Source organism: Cebus imitator, unplaced genomic scaffold (genome assembly GCF_001604975.1).
Source record: "Cebus imitator isolate Cc_AM_T3 unplaced genomic scaffold, Cebus_imitator-1.0 Scaffold632, whole genome shotgun sequence".
Taxonomy (NCBI): Eukaryota; Metazoa; Chordata; class Mammalia; order Primates; family Cebidae; genus Cebus; species Cebus imitator.
Window position 1 is genome coordinate 607,104 of NW_016107947.1, and position 18,765 is coordinate 625,868.

General features: G+C 42.9%; 1 protein-coding gene across 2 annotated transcripts in view; it reads right to left on the bottom strand.

Annotated features, from left to right (window-relative positions):
- SPTLC3 (serine palmitoyltransferase long chain base subunit 3) overlaps positions 1-18,765 on the bottom strand; it is a 153,164-nt gene that overhangs the window by 26,900 nt on the left and 107,499 nt on the right. For both annotated transcript variants that reach the window (XM_017517454.2, XM_017517453.2), the window contains one exon: positions 9,605-9,731. In XM_017517454.2, the coding sequence (XP_017372943.1) occupies positions 9,605-9,731 (127 nt within the window). The remainder of the gene's footprint in view (positions 1-9,604; positions 9,732-18,765) is intronic.

The following is an 18,765-nucleotide window of genomic DNA, read 5'->3' on the forward strand; positions in this document are numbered from 1 at the left end:
TCACTGCAACTTCTGCCTCCCAGGCTCAAGTGATCCTCCCACCTCTGCCTCCTGAGTAGCTGGGACCACAGGTGTGTACCACCACCTCCATCTAATTTTTTGTATTTTTTGGTAGAGACAGGATTTTGCCAGGTTGCCCAGGCTGGTCTCTAATTTCTGAGCTCAGGTGATCCACCTGCCTTGGCCTCCCAAAATGCTGGGATTACAGGTGTGAGCCACCACACCTGGCCAAATTCCTCTATTTCTGAGGATCTTACCTAGTTATTGTTTTCCAGGAAGAACACAATCCATTACTTCATCTTAATTTTATTTTTAGTTTTCTCCTAACTTTTCTTCCAGACACATTGTCCCCTCCCCTGTTTTACCACCCAGAAACTCCTTCAGTTTAAGGGCAGAGAGGGACATGTGTGACTTCGAAGAAAAATAGAGAATTTCATTTTTCCTAAATTTAGCATTTAAGTTTAGGTGTTATTAACAATGATGCAGGTGTATTCTACTGAAATCAGATATTACACATTAGTAATTGAAATTTTGTATGCCTTTTCTCTTATAAGCAAATTTCCTTTACTGTTTTCCTTTCTACAGACATTACCGGCCACTTGATTGTAAATGAACCAAGTATTTTTATGCATGTAATACAAGACGTGGTTTTGTGATTCAGAAAGTTGGTGATGATCTCACCAGCCTGACACTGAGGTAATAGCTGAGAGAGAAACTGATTAAATCACAGACATTGTGATTTTTCTTATAGCCATTTTGGTGAAATTAGGAATGAACTAAATGGAGTATTCCAAATTTAAGTACTGGCCTATTCATATGCTAGAATTGTTCCAACTATTCCTGCCTCTGGTTTAGTGTCGTATTCAAGAGACTTAATGTTACACAAAAATTCTAAAGTATTTAAAGAGATCTTCAGATAAGTGGGTCTGTAGATCTAAAAACATTAGCTAATAGGCAAAGCAAGTGCTTGATAAGATACATAGTTGCTGTTTCATCGCGACATGAAATGGAAAATATAACAAAAACCTTAATATCTAATATTCAGTAGCTGCATCAGGTTAAGCAGATCATCTCTTTTTTCAAAAAACCTGCCAATTTCATTTCAACAGCATGTCATCAAAATTGTAACGACCCTGGGAGGAAGAGGAACAGCCAAAAAGGAGGGTGATAATTATAGCACAAGTTAAGCAGATCCCACATAATTATAGGAGAAGCCATTCTGAGATAGGAATATGGAATATTTTGTCATGAGTCATCCTATGATTAATCAACACCCAGCAGTGTTGTCCATTGTGGATTTTTTTTTCATCAATTTGATCCTACCTATTGAAGATACAATGAAGAGACAAACAATTTAAGAAATTATTATAAATGATACCCTATTTATCCCAAGGGATAGCAGTTATTAGAGAAATGGCAGTATCTTTGTCAGATGTAATTTGATAGTAATCAAATCGAACAATAAATGAACGTTGTGACCATGAACTCTTAATGACTTTACATACTTCAAAAAGTTACGTGAAAGCACAGGCGTAGGGAGGCACATGCATGCCATGAGCAGAACGCCCTTTCCCATTCCTGATGCCGAAGTGGTCATGGGGACTGGAGGACAGCCGAGGTGCTAGTAGTAATTGAGTGGGCAGCGTTGATGTTTTGGTTTAAACGGAGGTTTAAAGAAGTGGATCCAAACACGTTTCATGCTTTTCTCATCTGGGGTTTTTCTTATTCTTCTGCCTGCTCTTTCTCCCTTTTTGCTAAGTCCTTTACTGTTGTTTGCATTTGCTAGAATTCCATCCTCTGTTTGCTTTCCTTCTCCCTCGGCACAGATCTGTTTCTTTTCTGTTACGTAGAAACACGGTTAGCAAATTTGAGCCTGCACCACAATCTCCTGGAGGAATGGTTAAGACAGTTGATTCAGAAATGTTTTGTCGCAGTTCTGATAAGCCCCAGGTGACATTGCTGCTGCTGGTCCACGGACCACCCTTTGAGTACCACTGCTGTATGATGACCTTGTAGTCACTCTCTCCCTCCTGTCAGGCACTCCTATCATCATGAAACATTAAATGATGGCTGGGGTCATGTGAGGAACTTTCCCCACATCAGTGACTATAATAAGCAGATAGACATAATGAGTAAAACTAGACAGGCCTGCAGACAAGAATTATAAGGAAGAGGTTGTCCTTGATGAGCAAGTTCAGTTACTCACATGGCTGAGATTAAGTATTCAGGATACAATTCAAGTCTTTTGATGAAAAGATGACCCTGAGCAGATATTTTGTTAGCATCTGCATCATGGCATAACTGGGACTTAACACATTTCCTTCTAATTCAATTTGAAAGTATGTATTGAAGGCCTATGATGTGTCAGGAACTGTGTGGATTGTTCTATGGTAGAGGCACCTGTGCATGGTGTATGCACCTGACCATGAGAGCTTAAGCATTTCCTGAGAATGGCCCTGCATGGCAGACACACCTGAATGTGTGTTCACAGTTCTGAGCATAGCCAACTGGAGATACATTCCTTAACTGTGACGAACATCTGAGCCCCCAGCTTGTCCAGTGGATGCTTGCTATACAGGGGATTGAGGCCCTTTGTTTTGGGTTGACTAAAGGTTGCCAGGTGGAGATTGTTAGGGAAAGGATGTTAAGTGAAAATGCTATATGAACAACATGCTTTTTATAAGTGGTGGTAGTTCTACTGTCCAGCCTACCATATCTGCATGTAAGTTCCCCTCAATAAACCCCATATCTCATTTGCTGGCTCAGGGCTTCTTTTTTTGCTTCTCAGCCCTGTTGCCACTCCTTATCTCAGCTCACTGCAGCCTCTGTCTCCAGAGTTCAAGCAATTTTCTTGCCTCAGCCCACAGAGTAGCTGGGATTACAGGTGTGTGCCACCATGCCCAGCTAATTTTTGTATTTTTAGTAGAGACGGGGTTTTGCCCTTTTGGCCAGGCTGGTCTCGAACTCCTGACCTCAAGTGATCCACCCACTGCAGCCTCCCAAAGTGCTAGGATTATAGGTATGAGCCACCGCGCCCGGCCTGATATGGAGATTTAATGGTTTCTATCCACAAGAAATCCAAAGCCATTAGTGTCTGATGGGAGGGAAAAAGTGACTACAGGGTCCCTATGCAGCAGTGATTCTCAAAGGCTGGTCCCTGGACTAGCAGCAGCATCTGGGGCTTGTTAGAATTCAGCAAGCATTTCCTGCAGAAATGTCTGGGCGTAGAGGGTCTGCAAGCTGTTTTGGAAAGGAAACAGGTGACGGTACTTGTGCAGAGGGAACTGTAAAGAGAACAGAGTGTGGGATTCGGGCAAATACCAATAGAGAAAGAGGTCTGGCAGAAGAGAGAGGAAGAACAAACAGAAAAATAAGAGAAAAACCAGAAGAGGAGAGCATCTCTACAACTAAGACAGTTTTTGAAGACCATTTTCAAAGAGAGTGAATGATGCAGAGAGGTCAAGTTTAATCTGGCAGAGAAGCAGGAGAGTGGGTCTACAGGAGTGGCTTTAGAGGGAGCAGGATCCATGGAGCAAGCAGGCAGAGAAGAGGCAGGGGACAGGCTGCAGGGGCTGGAAACTGCGTGGAAAGGGCAGATGGGAAGCCAGCAGAATGGCTCACACTTTTGAGATTTGCTGCAATGGATGTGATGAGGCTTGGTGGCTGTTGGAAAAAGAAGGGCAAGGGAAGTCTTTTTAGGATGAGACAAACCAAGAAGTGCAAGTTTGTGCAAAGAGCCTCGTGTCTTTAGAAGGTGGATAGGGAAAGAATCAAGTACAGAGATGTAAAAGAGATCAGAACAGTCTATTTGCTGAGATAAGAGGGATCGAGAGAAGAATTATTTTGATAAATATTTTTGGAATGCCTATACTTGGCAGGCACTATTCTCAGTGTAATAAATAAAATAGACAAAGTGCTTGTTCTCCTGGAGTTTACTTTCTAGTGAGGGAAAACAGACAATAAGTAGATACATACACAATTTGTCAGGTATTCATAAATGCTATAAAGGTTAAAATGCCAGGGTGGGCTGGCTCATGCCTGTAATCCCAGCACTTTGTGAGCCTGAGGCAGGCAGACTACTTGAGGTCGGGGAGTTCGAGACCAGCCTGACCAGCATGGTGAAACTCCATTTCTACGAAACATACAAAAATTAGCTGGGTGTTGTGGCGCACCTGTAGTCCCAGTTACTCAGGAGGCTGAGGCATGAGAATCACTTGAGCCTAGGAGGTGGAGGTTGCAGTGAGCTGAGATGGTACCACTGCACTCCAGCCTGGGTGACAGAGAGAGACTCTACCTCAAAAAATAAAAATAAACAAATAAAAAAGATTAAAGCAAGGTAAGGAGAATCAGAACAACAGGAAGATTTGCTACTTAGGATACAGCCACTTCCCTAATAAGGCAGATTTTCAGCAGAAAGGGGATGGCAGGGAAGGAGTGGGCCATGCAGACAGAGGTCAGAAGAGAAGTTCTAGAGGGACCAGCAAGTGCAAAGACCCTTCTGCAGGAGCTGCTGTCTGTGTTTTAGGAAAAGCAAGGATGCCAGCTGCCTGCAGTGGGCTGAGCAAGGGGAGAGGTGGTGGGACATATGGAGGACCATATGCTGAGAAGCCGTGAAGACCACAGTGTGGAATCCATGCTGAGAAAGCTGAAAAGATGATGGAAAGTTCTGAGCGGGGAAGTGACATGGGTATGAGTTAGTTTTTCTTCTCTGTTTTAAAAAAGGTAATTTTGGCTTCTGTGTGGAGAACAAACCATAAAAAGCAAGGGCAGAAGTGGGTAGAATATTCAGGAAGCTACTCCAGGAATCCAGGTGAGAGGTGATGAGAGAGTAGTGGCTGTGTGAGAAGCAGCCTGATTCTGGATATATGTCAAACACAGTGTGCATGAGTTGCTGACAGAGTAGGAAGGTGTCAGTTCTGAGAGAAAGAGGGAACTCCAGGGTGGGTAAAGCTATTGGAAAATTTGCGGACGTAAGGGGAGAAAGCAGTGAGTTCAAACTACGATGTCTTTAGTGTTTAGTGTGTATCAAGCATCATACTAAGTTTCTTGTCTGTATCACATCACTTAATTCTTCTAACAACCTTAATTTACAATGAAGGAACTGAGGCCAAGAGAGGAAAGATGACGTGCCACTCATGGAGCAAATGTCGGGCCAGGCACGGCTACAGAGCACACTCTGTGAATTAGCCACATCATACAACCTCTATCTTCTCTGAGAAATGGAAGTTTACCCGGAGCTGGGGAAAGAAGGTGTAGGAAGGTAAGATCAAGATTGGGAGTGCAAAACAATGTTGAATGATCACTTCAAAAATGTTCATCAAAGATTTAAATATGAGTAATAAGATGATTTTTGACAATGCTTTCATTAGGGGAGTTGGTGTGGTTTGGGGCTCACCTTCCTGAGGCTATGTGTGTGATGTCTAGAAAATGACTGAGCTGCCATCTTTCTAGACCTTTCTAAAAGTCACCTCAATCACTGAGTGATCCCTTCCGCTGCCACAACTGATGTGGAACAAATTCCCTGCTCCCAGTCCTAGGAGATAAACATCCCCATAATCTTATTTAGCATAAACATTGACCTGAAATGGAGCAGGCTGGCAAGGTGGAAGTTGAGTCATGACATATTTATTAAGCTGAGTACTGAGTTTGACACTCAGAGGAACACCAAAATAATTGAAGACACATTTCTTGCCCTTAAGGGGCTTGCAACATTGGCTTGGCTGAAAGACCACCCAGCATCCATTAGGATGAAGAAATCAAATCTCCACTCTTAGGCCCACTGCACTGCTCAGAGTGACAGATCAGGAGATTAAAAGGGTCTTGGTGCATATGTAACGCACACGCGGCCTGTAGCCCCTGAGCCTGTGTGCATTACCTCTACAAGCAGCCTGGCTGCAGAGTGAAGGTGGCTGTTTGTGCATAAACATTGTCACTGGGACTGCTATTTCATCTCTCAACCTTGGCATCAAAGGAACACTGACCTTATTCCTGTAGCTTGCCTTTCTTTGAAGCATATGGCTTTGCATTGCAGATTAAAGTGAAGACATTCATCAAGGAACAGATCTGGCCAACCGCTCCCCAAACTGAACCCGAAACAAAGCCGTGAAAGGCCCCAGTCACAGTGGCTTGGAGTGGGCTGAAGATGAAGGCTCAGAGCCCGGCTCTTCTTTCTCAGATCCTGAAAGGCAGCTCTTGCATGACACAGTGCACCCTTTGAGCTCTGGGCAACTTTACCCTGAGAGTGAGTCTATCTCTGCAGAAAGGGGTAAGCTAATGCAATATTCCTAACCTGTCCTGCTCATTTGATTTAAAGCAGGCATTGTTGCAAATGAGGCCAGTGTGATCATTCACAGTGTGCCTTTGAATGCTTCAAAAGATGTGTCAGGCAGAACCACCTGAAATGTGGCTGATAATTCTGTCAATTTTCTTTTTCTTCTACTTCCCTTTGTTTGTTTCTTTAAAAATAAAGTGTCCTCTATTTCTCCCTCATTCTCTTATCTTGCCTCTAAAAAAACCAGACCATACACATAGCAGTCTCTGTTTTTTTTTTTTTTTCTCTCTTAAGATGACAAGAGGAGTAAAGTGAGAAACTTTAACTGTGAGGTTAAAAAAAGTAACCAAAGAATTCTTTAGGTATAAGGTTAGGAGAGAGAATCAAGGGAAATGTCTCCTACCTCAGGGGAACAAAAATTGATGGCAGATGATTACTGAGGGGTAAATAATCATGTATTTAAATGTAATCTTTCTGCACATCTTCCATTGTGATCAGAGCAGCAGAGCAAGTTCTGTCTGTGATGAAGTGGTAAACCAATCCGGAGGAGGGAAAGAAATGATTGTAAAGTTGCATACAGATAAAGCAGCCGATTTGGATGACATACAGCAAAGGACCTCAGAAATGAGTGAAAATATTTGTTGAGACATAGGCTAATTTCTAGTATAACTTTTTCGTAGTCACTTATCTTTAAAATGAGACCAAAGAATAATTCTAGTCTTTCTGAGACAATTCACTTAACTTGCAATTTTGCTTAAATCTCAAATAATTGAATTTCCATTAAGAAACACTTGAAGTTTAAGAAGGAATTAATATGGATTTGTGGAAAGCCAATGGTTCCAGACCAGTTTTTTCATACAGTGGAAAGCTTGTATAGGAAAAGATGCCACTCTATATGGTTTCAATTTTAAAAGGTTAAAAGATACCTGTTTAGGACAGGTACAGTGGCTCACACCTGTAATCCCGCACTTTGGCAGGCTGAGGTGGGTGGATCACCTGAGGTCAGGAGTTCGAGACCAACCTGGCCAACATGATGAAACCCCGTCTCTACTAAAAATACAAAAAAATAGCTGGGTGTGCTGGCAGGTGCCTGTAATCCCAGCTACTTGGGAGGCTGAGGCAGGAGAATTGCTTGAACCCAGGAGGCGGAGGTTGCAGTGAGCTGAGATCAGGCTATTGTACTCCAGCCTGAGTGACAAGAGCAAAACTTTGTCTCAAAAAAAAAAAAAATTAGCTGGGTGTGATGGTGCACACCTGTGGTCCCAACCACTTGGGAGGCTGAGGCAGGAGAATTGCTCGAGCAGGGAGGTGGAGGTTGCAGTGAGCTGAGATCGTGTCACTGCACTCCAGCCTAGGTGACAGAGCAAGACTTTGTCTCAAATAAAAAAAACCCAGAAAACAAAAAAGAAAAAAAGAACCCTCCCCCCATCCCCAAAAAAGGTACCTGTTTGTCCAATATCTGTATCCCTTAGTTTACCCCCACCTCTTTTCGGGGGTATGGCCATATAACTTGTTATGGCCAATAGATTGTAAGCAAGGTGATAAGTGTCATCTCTAGGCTGACCCTCCTGTTCTTTTTACCTTGGTAACCATGGAGGCCACATGTTAAGATTATCAAGCCTTAAGGTGAAAGCAGCCTGAGTCACTGCCTTCATGGATGAGCACTGTGTAGAGAGGTGACTGATTGGTATTAGATGTGATGCAAGCAAGAAATACCTTGGTTTTGCTAAGCCACTGAGATCTACAGGGTTTATTTGTTATGGTGGCAAAACCTCCCTTATCCTGACTAATCCAGGATCTTAGAGGACATCTAGCCCTACTTTACTTCTGTCATAAGGATGCTTCCTACAGTATCTCTGAGAAATGGTTCAAATACTTCTTGATCACCTCAGGAATAACAGCAAATAACAGTAGCAAGCAATTATATAATGCATACTAACAACTGTCTCCAGACACAATGTTAAATATTTTATACAGGTTAATTTACCTACTTCTCACAAAAACCTTGACTCATAAACATTATTTTTCTCACTTTATAACTGGATAAACTGAAGTACAGGGAAGTTGAGTAACTTGCTTGGGGTTGAACAGATAAGTCACTTGTCAAGGCCACACATGAATGAATAGTATCACTGGAGTCAGATCCAGGCAGCTACCTTCAGTCTCGTACTATAGGGCCTTCGTAGACTGGACTGCCACTTTCTTTTCACAAAGACCAATCAATAAGATGCAGAGACATAACACCAAAAAGATAAGCCTGGAGGGGATCCTAGAGATCAGCCAATCACTGCATTTCAAATGGAAGAAAATATATCCTCCTGCAGGCCTTTACCCAGCTTTAGTGAAAAGAAAAAGTCCTGTCTTTCAAACAAGAGTCTTGGGGAGCACTAGGGCTCAGTAGAAGGGCCCCAGGCCTCAATATGTGGGTAAGTGCATATACTACTTTAACTAGATCAGCCTTGTTCTAATCTGTTTTACATAGCAGGCTTCTGGTAGAATTTGTATGTGAAGAAAATATTCTGCTGCTTTAATAATATTGAAAGCTGATGGAGTTCTCCATACTTCTATTGAAATAGCAGGTTTGGAGGGTTGCATTAAACAGTGTAGGACTTCAGGCCAGCTGGGAGGTGAGGTGAGGCACATGGATTGTACAGTCCGGTGGCCAGGATAAATTGCTACTTCCATAAATGTGCTGCCCAGCTTCCCTGGCAGCAAGAACTGCCTTATTCAGCACCGTATCCCCTCTGGCGTGTGACATGTGGTAGAATCTCTATAAACCATCTCTGCAAGACAGAGCGAGAGTTCCAAGAGGCTTTTGTGAAACAGTTTTTCAAAAAGAGGATTAATTTGGGTTGAGCAAAGTAGCACAGTTTAGCTGTGGTGACCCACTGGCAAAGAAATGGCTGGAAAGTTATTGTGTTTTGTCTGTATATCCTCAAATGGCCAGTGGTGGCCTTCTACTGCCCAACCTCTGGCTATAAAAAATAAAAGGATTGAAAACTTGGATATTAAATTGACTACTTCGGTCTTAGGGAAACACAAGTGACACCCCCAAGCAAGCACAGGCAGGCGCGCACACACACACACAATATTTGCTTCACTTTAACATAATTGATTACACAAAATTATCAGTGAGGTAGATTAGAACGTTTTCTTTGCTTTAACAAAGAGTTTTTGTGTGGTGTGGTAATGGCACATGGTAATTTATCACATGGCTTTATTTACACATAGGGTTCCATAAGATAAAGTCGTGTATTTGACAAGCGGGGAGATTGATGAAGCAGAAGGGAGACAGAGAGGTCCAGGAGCTGTGCTCTCTGCAGATCCTCTTACCTTGTGTGGTCCCATCCAATCCCATGATAAGTTTTAGTGATCTGATGATTTGCTCTGCTATCGGTGGGCTCATGGATGTAGCGTAAACAGCACTATGAGAGTGAATCCGTAAATAATCCACAAGGTCCTTAAATGAAGAGGGGAAATCCAAAAAGGAGGCAAATAAATCTCAACACTGGTGATGGGAATTACATCTAGTCCCATCCCCATACTCATAGCAAAAGACATTTGATCTCAGCTCAAAAAATGAATGGGGTCCAACTTTGAATGGGTTTCACCAGAGTTTGTATTTTTTTTTATTTCTTCATAGTCCCTCCCTCAAAAACCTGAAATCTACAGAAAAAGCAGGATGCTGCAAGTTTGGAGTTGAACTTTAAGGCAAAACCAGATGTGTGCAGGACGAAAGGATTCCTAACGCATTCGTTGATTACCTACTATGTGTGTGCACTGACTTTGTATTCAGTGCCCAAAGCATACAGGATGTGGTCCTTGCCCTTTAGAATATTACATATGATTGTGCCCATGAACAAGCATGGTCGAGTAAGTCACAGTGCATGCAAACCAGGACATGCAACAGGGCTGCAAGATGCAGAGGAAAGAGAGAGAGTCCTTCTAGCTGAAGTAGGTAGAGAAGTTTCCAATGAGGAGATATGATTAAGCCTTGAAGAATGAAGATACTTAAGGAGGAAAAGAAAACATGGAGAGAGGGTGGCAGAAGAGAGAAGTTGAACAAAGGAACAGAAGCAAGAAAGCAGAAGGCATGTATAGTAGAGTGTTGACAAAGAACAGCTGTAATTCTTTCACTGTCTGTACCCATGCATCTTTGCAATCCAACTTTGCAGCTCAGAGGTGGATTAATCTGGGCTGACCTTGTGACTTTCTTTGTCTGGTAGTATATGGCAGAGGTGATGGTGTGGTGGTTCTGAGTCTATGCCTTAAAATGCCTTGAATGCTTTTGTCCTCTCAGAACTCTCTAGCTGCCATATGAATGAGCCTGAGCTAGCTTGCTGGAGGATGATAGCCATGTGGAATAGAGAAGGACCATTCCAGCTCAAGCCACCCCAGGCCACCAGTGCCCTGCTGACTCAGCAATGGACTATCATACACGAGCAAGCCCAGATGAGACCAGAAGAACTCCTCAGCTGAGCCCAGCTCAGACTGTTGATGGACAGAATTGTAAGCTGAATAAATGGTGGTGTTTTTAGACACCAAGTTTGGGGATGGTTTGTTACACAGCAGAAGCTAATGGATGGAGCATACTTGGAGGACAGCAAAGGACGGTTTGAGGAGAGGCTTATGGGAAATCAAACCAGAATATAGGTTAGGACCAGATAAACTCTGGTTATGCCTTGAGCAGCAGAGAACTATTGGAATTTTGTGTATTTTGCGTAACATTCTTTGGAATGCTGAGCAGCTACAGAATACTGGTCTTCAGTGGTAGGAGCCATTTTTCACCTGCCTCCCTGAGTCCTGGGGCCAAATGTAGGGTCCTAAGTAAGCTTGCTGCAAGCCCTAAGAAGGTCCAGTAACCTAATGCTGCAGTGGTGAAGGCCTCAGAGCTGGCGTCTGCATGTGCTCAGTTGGATTGCAGAGACCCTCCATCAGCCCACCTACAGCGTCTCCTTGCCTTGGGACTCTCAGGGTGTCCTGCAGAAAAGCTGACGAGTTGATGACAGCCCTCTGCATTAGCAGTGGGGTCTTTAAAGGATCAGGTGCCTTCTCTTTAGAATAATGGTACAGCTTAGAATCCCACTTCGGCAGGTGTCTTTGCCTATGTCTTTCTTCCTTATGAAGGTGATTTGGAAAGAGCTCTTGGGAATGGAGATCCTCTGCTTTGGGGTAGGTTCATGTCCTCCCTACCGTCCTTTATGAGTCACATTCATTCCCACCTGCGAGCCTGGGCCTGTTCCCTGCCCCTCACTTTTCCACCTCTCTTGGGTATGTGTGGGCATGGTTGCTTACAAGCATTTTCAATATTCAGTTTATCTTCCTCAGTACAGTGTGTGGCCTGCCTTGCAGTGGTTGGTGAAGGTTAAATTAATGATGTGATGACTCTACCTGGTCCAAGAGAGGAACCAGGGGATCTGCTCTGTCATTCCTGCCTTCTTCAATATGTCTTTCATTCTGAATCCTTTCTTCTACCCGTCCTTTTTCTATGACTTCTTTTTTCTATCTTCTCCTTCACTTAAAACTATTCCTTTTGTGTTTTTGTTTCTTCCTTTCTTTCTAGCTTCCTTCCCTTCCCTTCTACTCTGGTTGCCTCTCTCTTTTCATTTTAAATTTTTTTAATTTAAATCCCTTTTTTCTCTGTATTTCAAAGTATTACCTCCTTCCCTCCTTCTCTCCCTCCCTCCCTCCTTCCTTCCTCTTTTCTTCTCCCCCTCCCTTCCGTTTTTCCTTCCAGCAAGTATATGCCAATAACTTCCTCTGTCCTAGTCATGTGTGGGAGTCCAAGAGAGGAGGGAGGATAGAAAGGGACCATAAGGCTAGTCTCTGGCATCTGTTATCCATTTATATACATAAAATTAAGTTTCTGCCGATTGTTTTATTTGGTGAACCTCATGTGCATGATGCTGTCCTGACTGAATGCATCAGCCACAGGGTATCTGGGAGGTTCACTTTGGAGCATCTGAGGATTGTTTTATTTGGTGAACCTCATGTGCATGATGCTGTCCTGGCTGAACGCATCAGCCACAGGGTATCTGGGAGGTTCACTTTGGAGCATCTGAGGTGCCTCAAAGAGACAGCCGCAGTCATTTCCGAGAGTAGCCGCAGCCAGGGCTGTCCTTCCCAGTTCCATGTTTCATGCTCCTGGGGTGCAGCATCAAGGATTGTTTTTCTCTATTGAGAGTGATTATCTCCCTACAGGGTGCTGGGGAAGCCAACCAGGAGAGGGTGGGTGGGTCTGGGAATTGGATGATGGAAGCTCAAGTGGACGTGTGTCAGGAACAAGGTGTTTCAAGGGTGCGATCTGGCCATGAGGGATGGGGAGATTTGGATCTATGCAGAGGAGCAAAAAGGCATGGGCCTGTCCTAAGATTAGAATAAGGATGGCATCTGATGGGCACAGAATGGAAGTGTCAATTGGGAGGAGTGGGAGAAGCCAGTGCTTCTGAGACAAGGGGACGAGGAACTGTCCCCTTGGAGGGAGTATAACCCAGGAGTTACAGTGCAGCCTCTGGTGCCCAATAGTTTGGATTCAAGTCCTGGCTTTGCCACTTACCGCTGTGTGACTATGGGCCAGTTACTAAATCTCTCTGTGCCTTAGTTGGCTTCTCTGAAAAATGAGATCATAGTAATACCTACCTCAGAGTTTATGAGGATGAAGTGGGTAAATACATACATGAGATGCTTAGAAAAACATCTGGTGCACAGTGGATACCTGATGCAGCTGGTGATTATTGCTAATGAATGGCTGATTGAAAGATTCTTAGAACTGGGAGCATGGGGTGAGAGGAGGGGTCTAAAATATAAAAGCTTTTTGGAGTGTCTTTGTTTCAACTCCCTCATTTTGCACAGGGTTACATTCTAAGGTTGTGTATCTACATACTGGCAGACCTATACATCAAACCAAGGATTTTCAGCCCAGCTCTTCCTCCATCCTTATGGGGAGGGATGGCAGTAGCAGTGAAAAGAAGGGAAAAGAGAGACATTTTAAATAAGGGAGTACCCAGACTTAATGACATGTTGAATGACCCTGAAGAGATAATAAGGCTAGAAGCTAACGCCACAGCTGATATTCCCTGGTGGCCTGAGGTTCCATTTTAAGAAGTTTTTATGTGTTAATACCTTTAAACTTTATGATAACTCTTTCAGGAAGGTACTGTTTTAATCCCCATTTTATAGACAGAACAACTGAATAATCACAGAGAAGTTTATATAATTATTCCCAAAAGGTGATAGAACAAGGATTTGGACCCAAAGAAGCTGGCTCTGGTACCCCACCTTTGGACCAGACTTCTCTACAGAAGAGCAAGCATGGTGTGGTGTGAGGGGGTCCAGGAGAGCATGGACCCCATCGCCACTCTCCTTACCCAGAGATTGTTCCTCTATTTGGAGGGGATGAGAACACCTGACCTACTCATCTATATGGTACTAAACCGCAGATTGAGTCACATTGGTCTCAAAATGTTTCAAGTCTATCTCTCTTGCTTCTCTAAATGGGACTGAAATCTCCTTGAGAGCAGGGAGGGAGCTATGCACTTTTTTTTTGTTTTGTTTTGAGATGAAGTTTCACTCTCATTGCCCAGGCTAGAGTGAAATGGTATGATCTCAGCTCACCACAACCTCTGCCTCCCGGATTCAAGCAATTCTCCTGCCTCACCCTCTCAAGTAGCTGGGACTACAGGCACCCTACACCATGCCTGACTAATTTTGTATTTTTAGTAGAGATGGGGTTTTTCCATGTTGGTCAGGCTGGTCTCAAACTCCCAACCTCAGGCGATCTGCCCTACTGAGCCTCCCAAAGTGCTGGGATTACAGGCGTGAGCCACCACGCCTGGCCTACACTTCTTTTAAAATCCATAGTGGTGGATACCTAGTAGTGGCCTGCTAAATACTGACAGTCTAATGGAAAGCAGAGGGATTTTAGAGACAGAAGAAAGATGGCCAGGGGCCTCAAAGCATAATAGAGTATTACTCAACTGCATTCTTAAGGGACAAGTGTAGCAATCGTCTCTTAGATTGGGGGTCATCACTGACAAAGATCAGACAAGGAAACAAAACAAAGCTTCCTTTGATCTCAAAAAGTGCTCTTCCCAATGTCCCCAACCTGATTCACAGATTGAGACATTTTTTAAAGTCAAGGTCATGAGCCTTCTTAGTTTGAATAAATACCTCATCAGTGTAGCATCAGTCTCTTTCAATGCTAAGACTATCTTGTCCACAATTTTACTTTTTTTTTGGACTGAGTTCACTTTATCTCAGGGTCTGAGTTTGCGGATGGAAGTTTATTTGCTTGTGTGGTTCAAAATGTGGAGCTCTTTGGGTAACTTCTGGAGAGCATCAGAAAGAGCCTTGATTCCTAGCTACTAATTCCTCCTCTTGGTCCCCTATTGGGTGCTATGAGCCATGAGTTAAGAGGTGGCTTTAGTCTTTTGCAAGGTGAGTCTGGGTCATGTCTTCTTCAGGATGGGTTAGAGGTCTCCTCATACTGATGTTTCCAAGTCCATTTGGAAGTTCAAAACCCTCATTTGTTTTTTCTACCCATAGGCCTTGTCCTGTTCAAGGACAAGGGTGGCTTTTTGGGAGGAAATCAGACAGGAGACTCGTTGAATAAACATTTTAGTGCTCATTCCCTGACCCCTGCTTACTTCAAAGGGATGTTAAATTACAGCCGGGGCCTAGTGTGCAGGGCAGAGCCAGCTTTTCAAATCAACCTGCCTTTGACTGGCATGCAGGCCACTGTGGCTAACACTCACTCGAAATGTGTCTGCCCTGTCCCACTTCCCTTCTTCAGAATTCCAGCCCCGAAACCTGTCAGTTACAAAAGCCACCATTGCTTCATTTATTTGCAAGTCTCTGGTCAGCCTGTGGAGGCTGTGGGAGCCAGTGTTCAGCGCTAGGCACGCAAGTGGACTCAAGATCCTTGGCTGGGGAAAAGTTGGGGTTGGTGACATTGACCACATCTTCCCAGCAACAGGATCAATACAGATTTGAAAGAATAGAAATAAGAAACCTAGTCCCATCAGCTTAGGCTTTCCTTCAAAGAAGCCATTCAGGGCATGGAGCTCTGACAGCTGGAGAGAAGTAATTATCTGAAATTTTATCAGGAAGGTCTTAAAAGGACAGACTCCTCCAGGTTATGCTGTTCACTGTGCATCTATAGTGGCTCCAAACTCCAGGTGGGCAAAATAGCAAAATTCAGCTGGCTCTGGGCAGACTGTTAGCAGTTTCAGTGAGGTAGAAAGAGGGGATCACAGCCTGATAGAAACCTCCAATTAGCAGAGGTGAATTTGTAGGACACTTTGTGAGGAAAAGCCTCTGAGGTCAAAACAAAACCTCTGTTTTCTCTGGTAGCATCATCGTGCTAAACCACTTTTTTTCTCTTTTTTTTCTAAATATATTTGACTACATGACTCATCTGGTTGCTAATATATACAGCTCTGACCTTGACACATTTAAGGTTTCCAGAGCCTCCTAGATACTGTTATTGGGAATAGTCCCTCTATACCAATATTAACATCATTTAAAAAGAGAGTTAAGAGCCAGATGTTTTTATCTTTTTTTCTAGATTTTTGAGCCTGATTTTGAGTTCTCAGGGTTTACTGAGAACTCCATGAGCACAGCAAAATTGAAATTATATACAGCTTCAGAAAAACAGCAAGTCTCAGTATGTATACTTCAGCTTTTTTATGGTTAATTTTGTTACTTTTGTATACATAGGCTTAGAATCTTAGCTATTTTGCAATATATACTAAATTGAGATATGTACAGCAAAGTATCTGGAAGATTATTAATCTATCAACTATCTATCAATGTATCTATCTCTATCTTAAAGTATTTGTCAGAGTTTGAAAACTGTACTCTAATTACTTCAACATACAAGTAGAAGTATTTTCAAAAATCTTTAGTATTTGCCCAATCCCATGTTGTTTCAGTTAAAAAGCATAATTTAAACAGACTCAAAGTAAAAATTCCTCACAAAATTATCTAAAGTTCATAGGAATAAAATATATAATTTAACTTGAAATTATACATAATGAAAAATTAACATAATTAAAATAATTAAAGGTACAAAGGAACAGATATATAAGTTCCATTAAATCATAGATGGATTCATTAGGCCAAAAGGAAGCCAGTTTATCTGGGTTTATCACAGTCCCACCAAAACCATTTCACATAGGTGTGTATGTGACTGATTCTAAATCTTCAGCGATAATACATGCACTTTCTCAAGTGCCCTCCTGTCTCCTGCCCACCGCCCAGGTCTTGGAAACTGCTCTGTTGTTCAACGTTTTGCATCTTGCTGTTTTAGGGCAATAGGTCTCAGTGTAGGCTAATGGGTCTCTGCCAGACACGCTCTAATTCTTGCTGCCATCTAGTGGTAAGTTTAGACACTGCAGTGTAACATGAAGGGAAGAGAAAAGATGGGGAAGAAAAAGGAGGGAGAGGAGGGGGAATGAACAATGCGGCCCTCTGGATCCAAATATGCATAAAATGAGCGTTTTAAAAGGCAAGAAAATGAACAGATGTACATACTGTTTTTGCATCCTGAGTAATGCAAATAATGGTAATTTTCACAGTTGCTCAGTATCTACCCCAAATGAATAGAACTTGTGTAGACAGGAGCAACCCTACCTTCGACATACTCTAGCTGTCGTCAGAATGGAGAGCACGAGAGAGAATCATGAACTGGTGTTAACTTCTGCTAGTCACGAGCCTTTGTTTAAGTGGGTATCAAATGAAGGCACTCTGGGGGGAAAAATGCGACATCCACCAAATTTGACAACATTTCAAGGATTGGCTTGCTTCAGTTTATTCAGGTGCCTTTGGTTCAGGAAACAGAGTTATGCTTGGTTAAAAATTTTGTAGTTTTTACTGCTGCTAATCACAAAACCACAAGCTCACGGAGCAATGTAGCCAGGATCAGGGACCTCCTAAATTTGAGACTCTCTGATCCTACTGCTCCGACAGTCTAGGAAGGGAACATTTAACTTTTCACCAGATTTAGCTGAATTTTGAAAGATCCTGGGCATTTCTAATGGTTTTAGCATTACCCAGCTAATTCCCACAGGTCGGGGGAGAGGGAATGAAAAACAATGCTTTGAGCCTGAAAGAAAGCAGTACTTATTAAAGGGTAAAGACCACTTAAAACTCTGAACATTTTAAGCATCTGTGCATTTCATGGCAGAGCCAGTGGCCAGAATTAAATCCATTGTTTTAAATCATGAGCTTTCAATGAGAGGACCGTTTGTGGCTGTACTTGTTGGTTTGTCTAATGGGTTTCAGAAGTCTGAACTCTTGTTCCTGTTCGTCACAATAGGTAGGGAAGCAGGGATTTTTGTTGATATCACTTGCATGCACTAGGTTTGGCCTGGTGTGTCATCCTAGACTGAGCCAACATCACTGTCACACTGGCTCTTTGGGACAGGCGTAGGTTTGTCTGAGATAGCTGTCAGAATTTGGACAAGGCTGTCCTCTTATAGGTCAGACAACTGGCTCCTTTATCCTTCAAACCCAGGTTTGAATACTGGATTTATTGGATTTTCTTTGTCTCCTTCCTTTCCTTCCTTGTAAATCTGTCTCAGATATTTGTTTTCTTTTCACAAACCTCTTGATGATATTGGCACTAGAATGACAGTGTGAACACTCACTGAATAGTCTACTCCCAGTAGATGAGAATTTTTTTTTTTTTTTTTTTTTTTTGAGACGGAGTTTCACTCATGTTACCCAGGCTGGAGTGCAATGGCGCGATCTCGGCTCACCGCAACCTCCGCCTCCTGGGTTCAGGCAATTCTCCTGCCTCAGCCTCCTGAGTAGCTGGGATTACAGGCACGCGCCACCATGCTCAGCTAATTTTTTGTAGTTTTAGTAGAGACGGGGTTTCACCATGTTGACCAGGATGGTCTCGATCTCTTGACCTCGTGATCCACCCGCCTCGGCCTCCCAAAGTGCTGGGATTACAGGCTTGAGCCACCACACCCGGCCTAGATGAGAATTTTTAAGGCATATAGATAAGAAACTGGAGAATGGCAGGATTCGACCTATGGTTTATGCAATATGATGGAAAGAATTGTTTTGCAGAGAAAATTTCTTAAAAGTACATTCCTGCTACCGTTTTAATTAAAACTCTTAAAACCCACAACTTGTAGCATAGGATCAGCCTCCCTATTAACTAACATTTGCCTACTGTGGCTATTACCTTCCTTGTGTTTTTCAGTGCCACAAAACCCAAACTGCTTACAGTTTTTGTAATATATCCTTATCAGTTCTGTGACTTGGTATTCATTATTCCCTCTCTGTGTTAAATATGCTCCCCCCACCATTGTTTGTCTACAAGACGGACATTCATTCTAAACCATGTCCTAGATACTACTTAACAGAGTTAATTATTCCTCTCCCTGGTCCTTTGCCCCTTGTGTACATGGTCAGTGTTGTCATTTTATTATAATGCGATCATTTACCACATGCTCCTCTTCACTATTCAAGGGAGCTCCTCA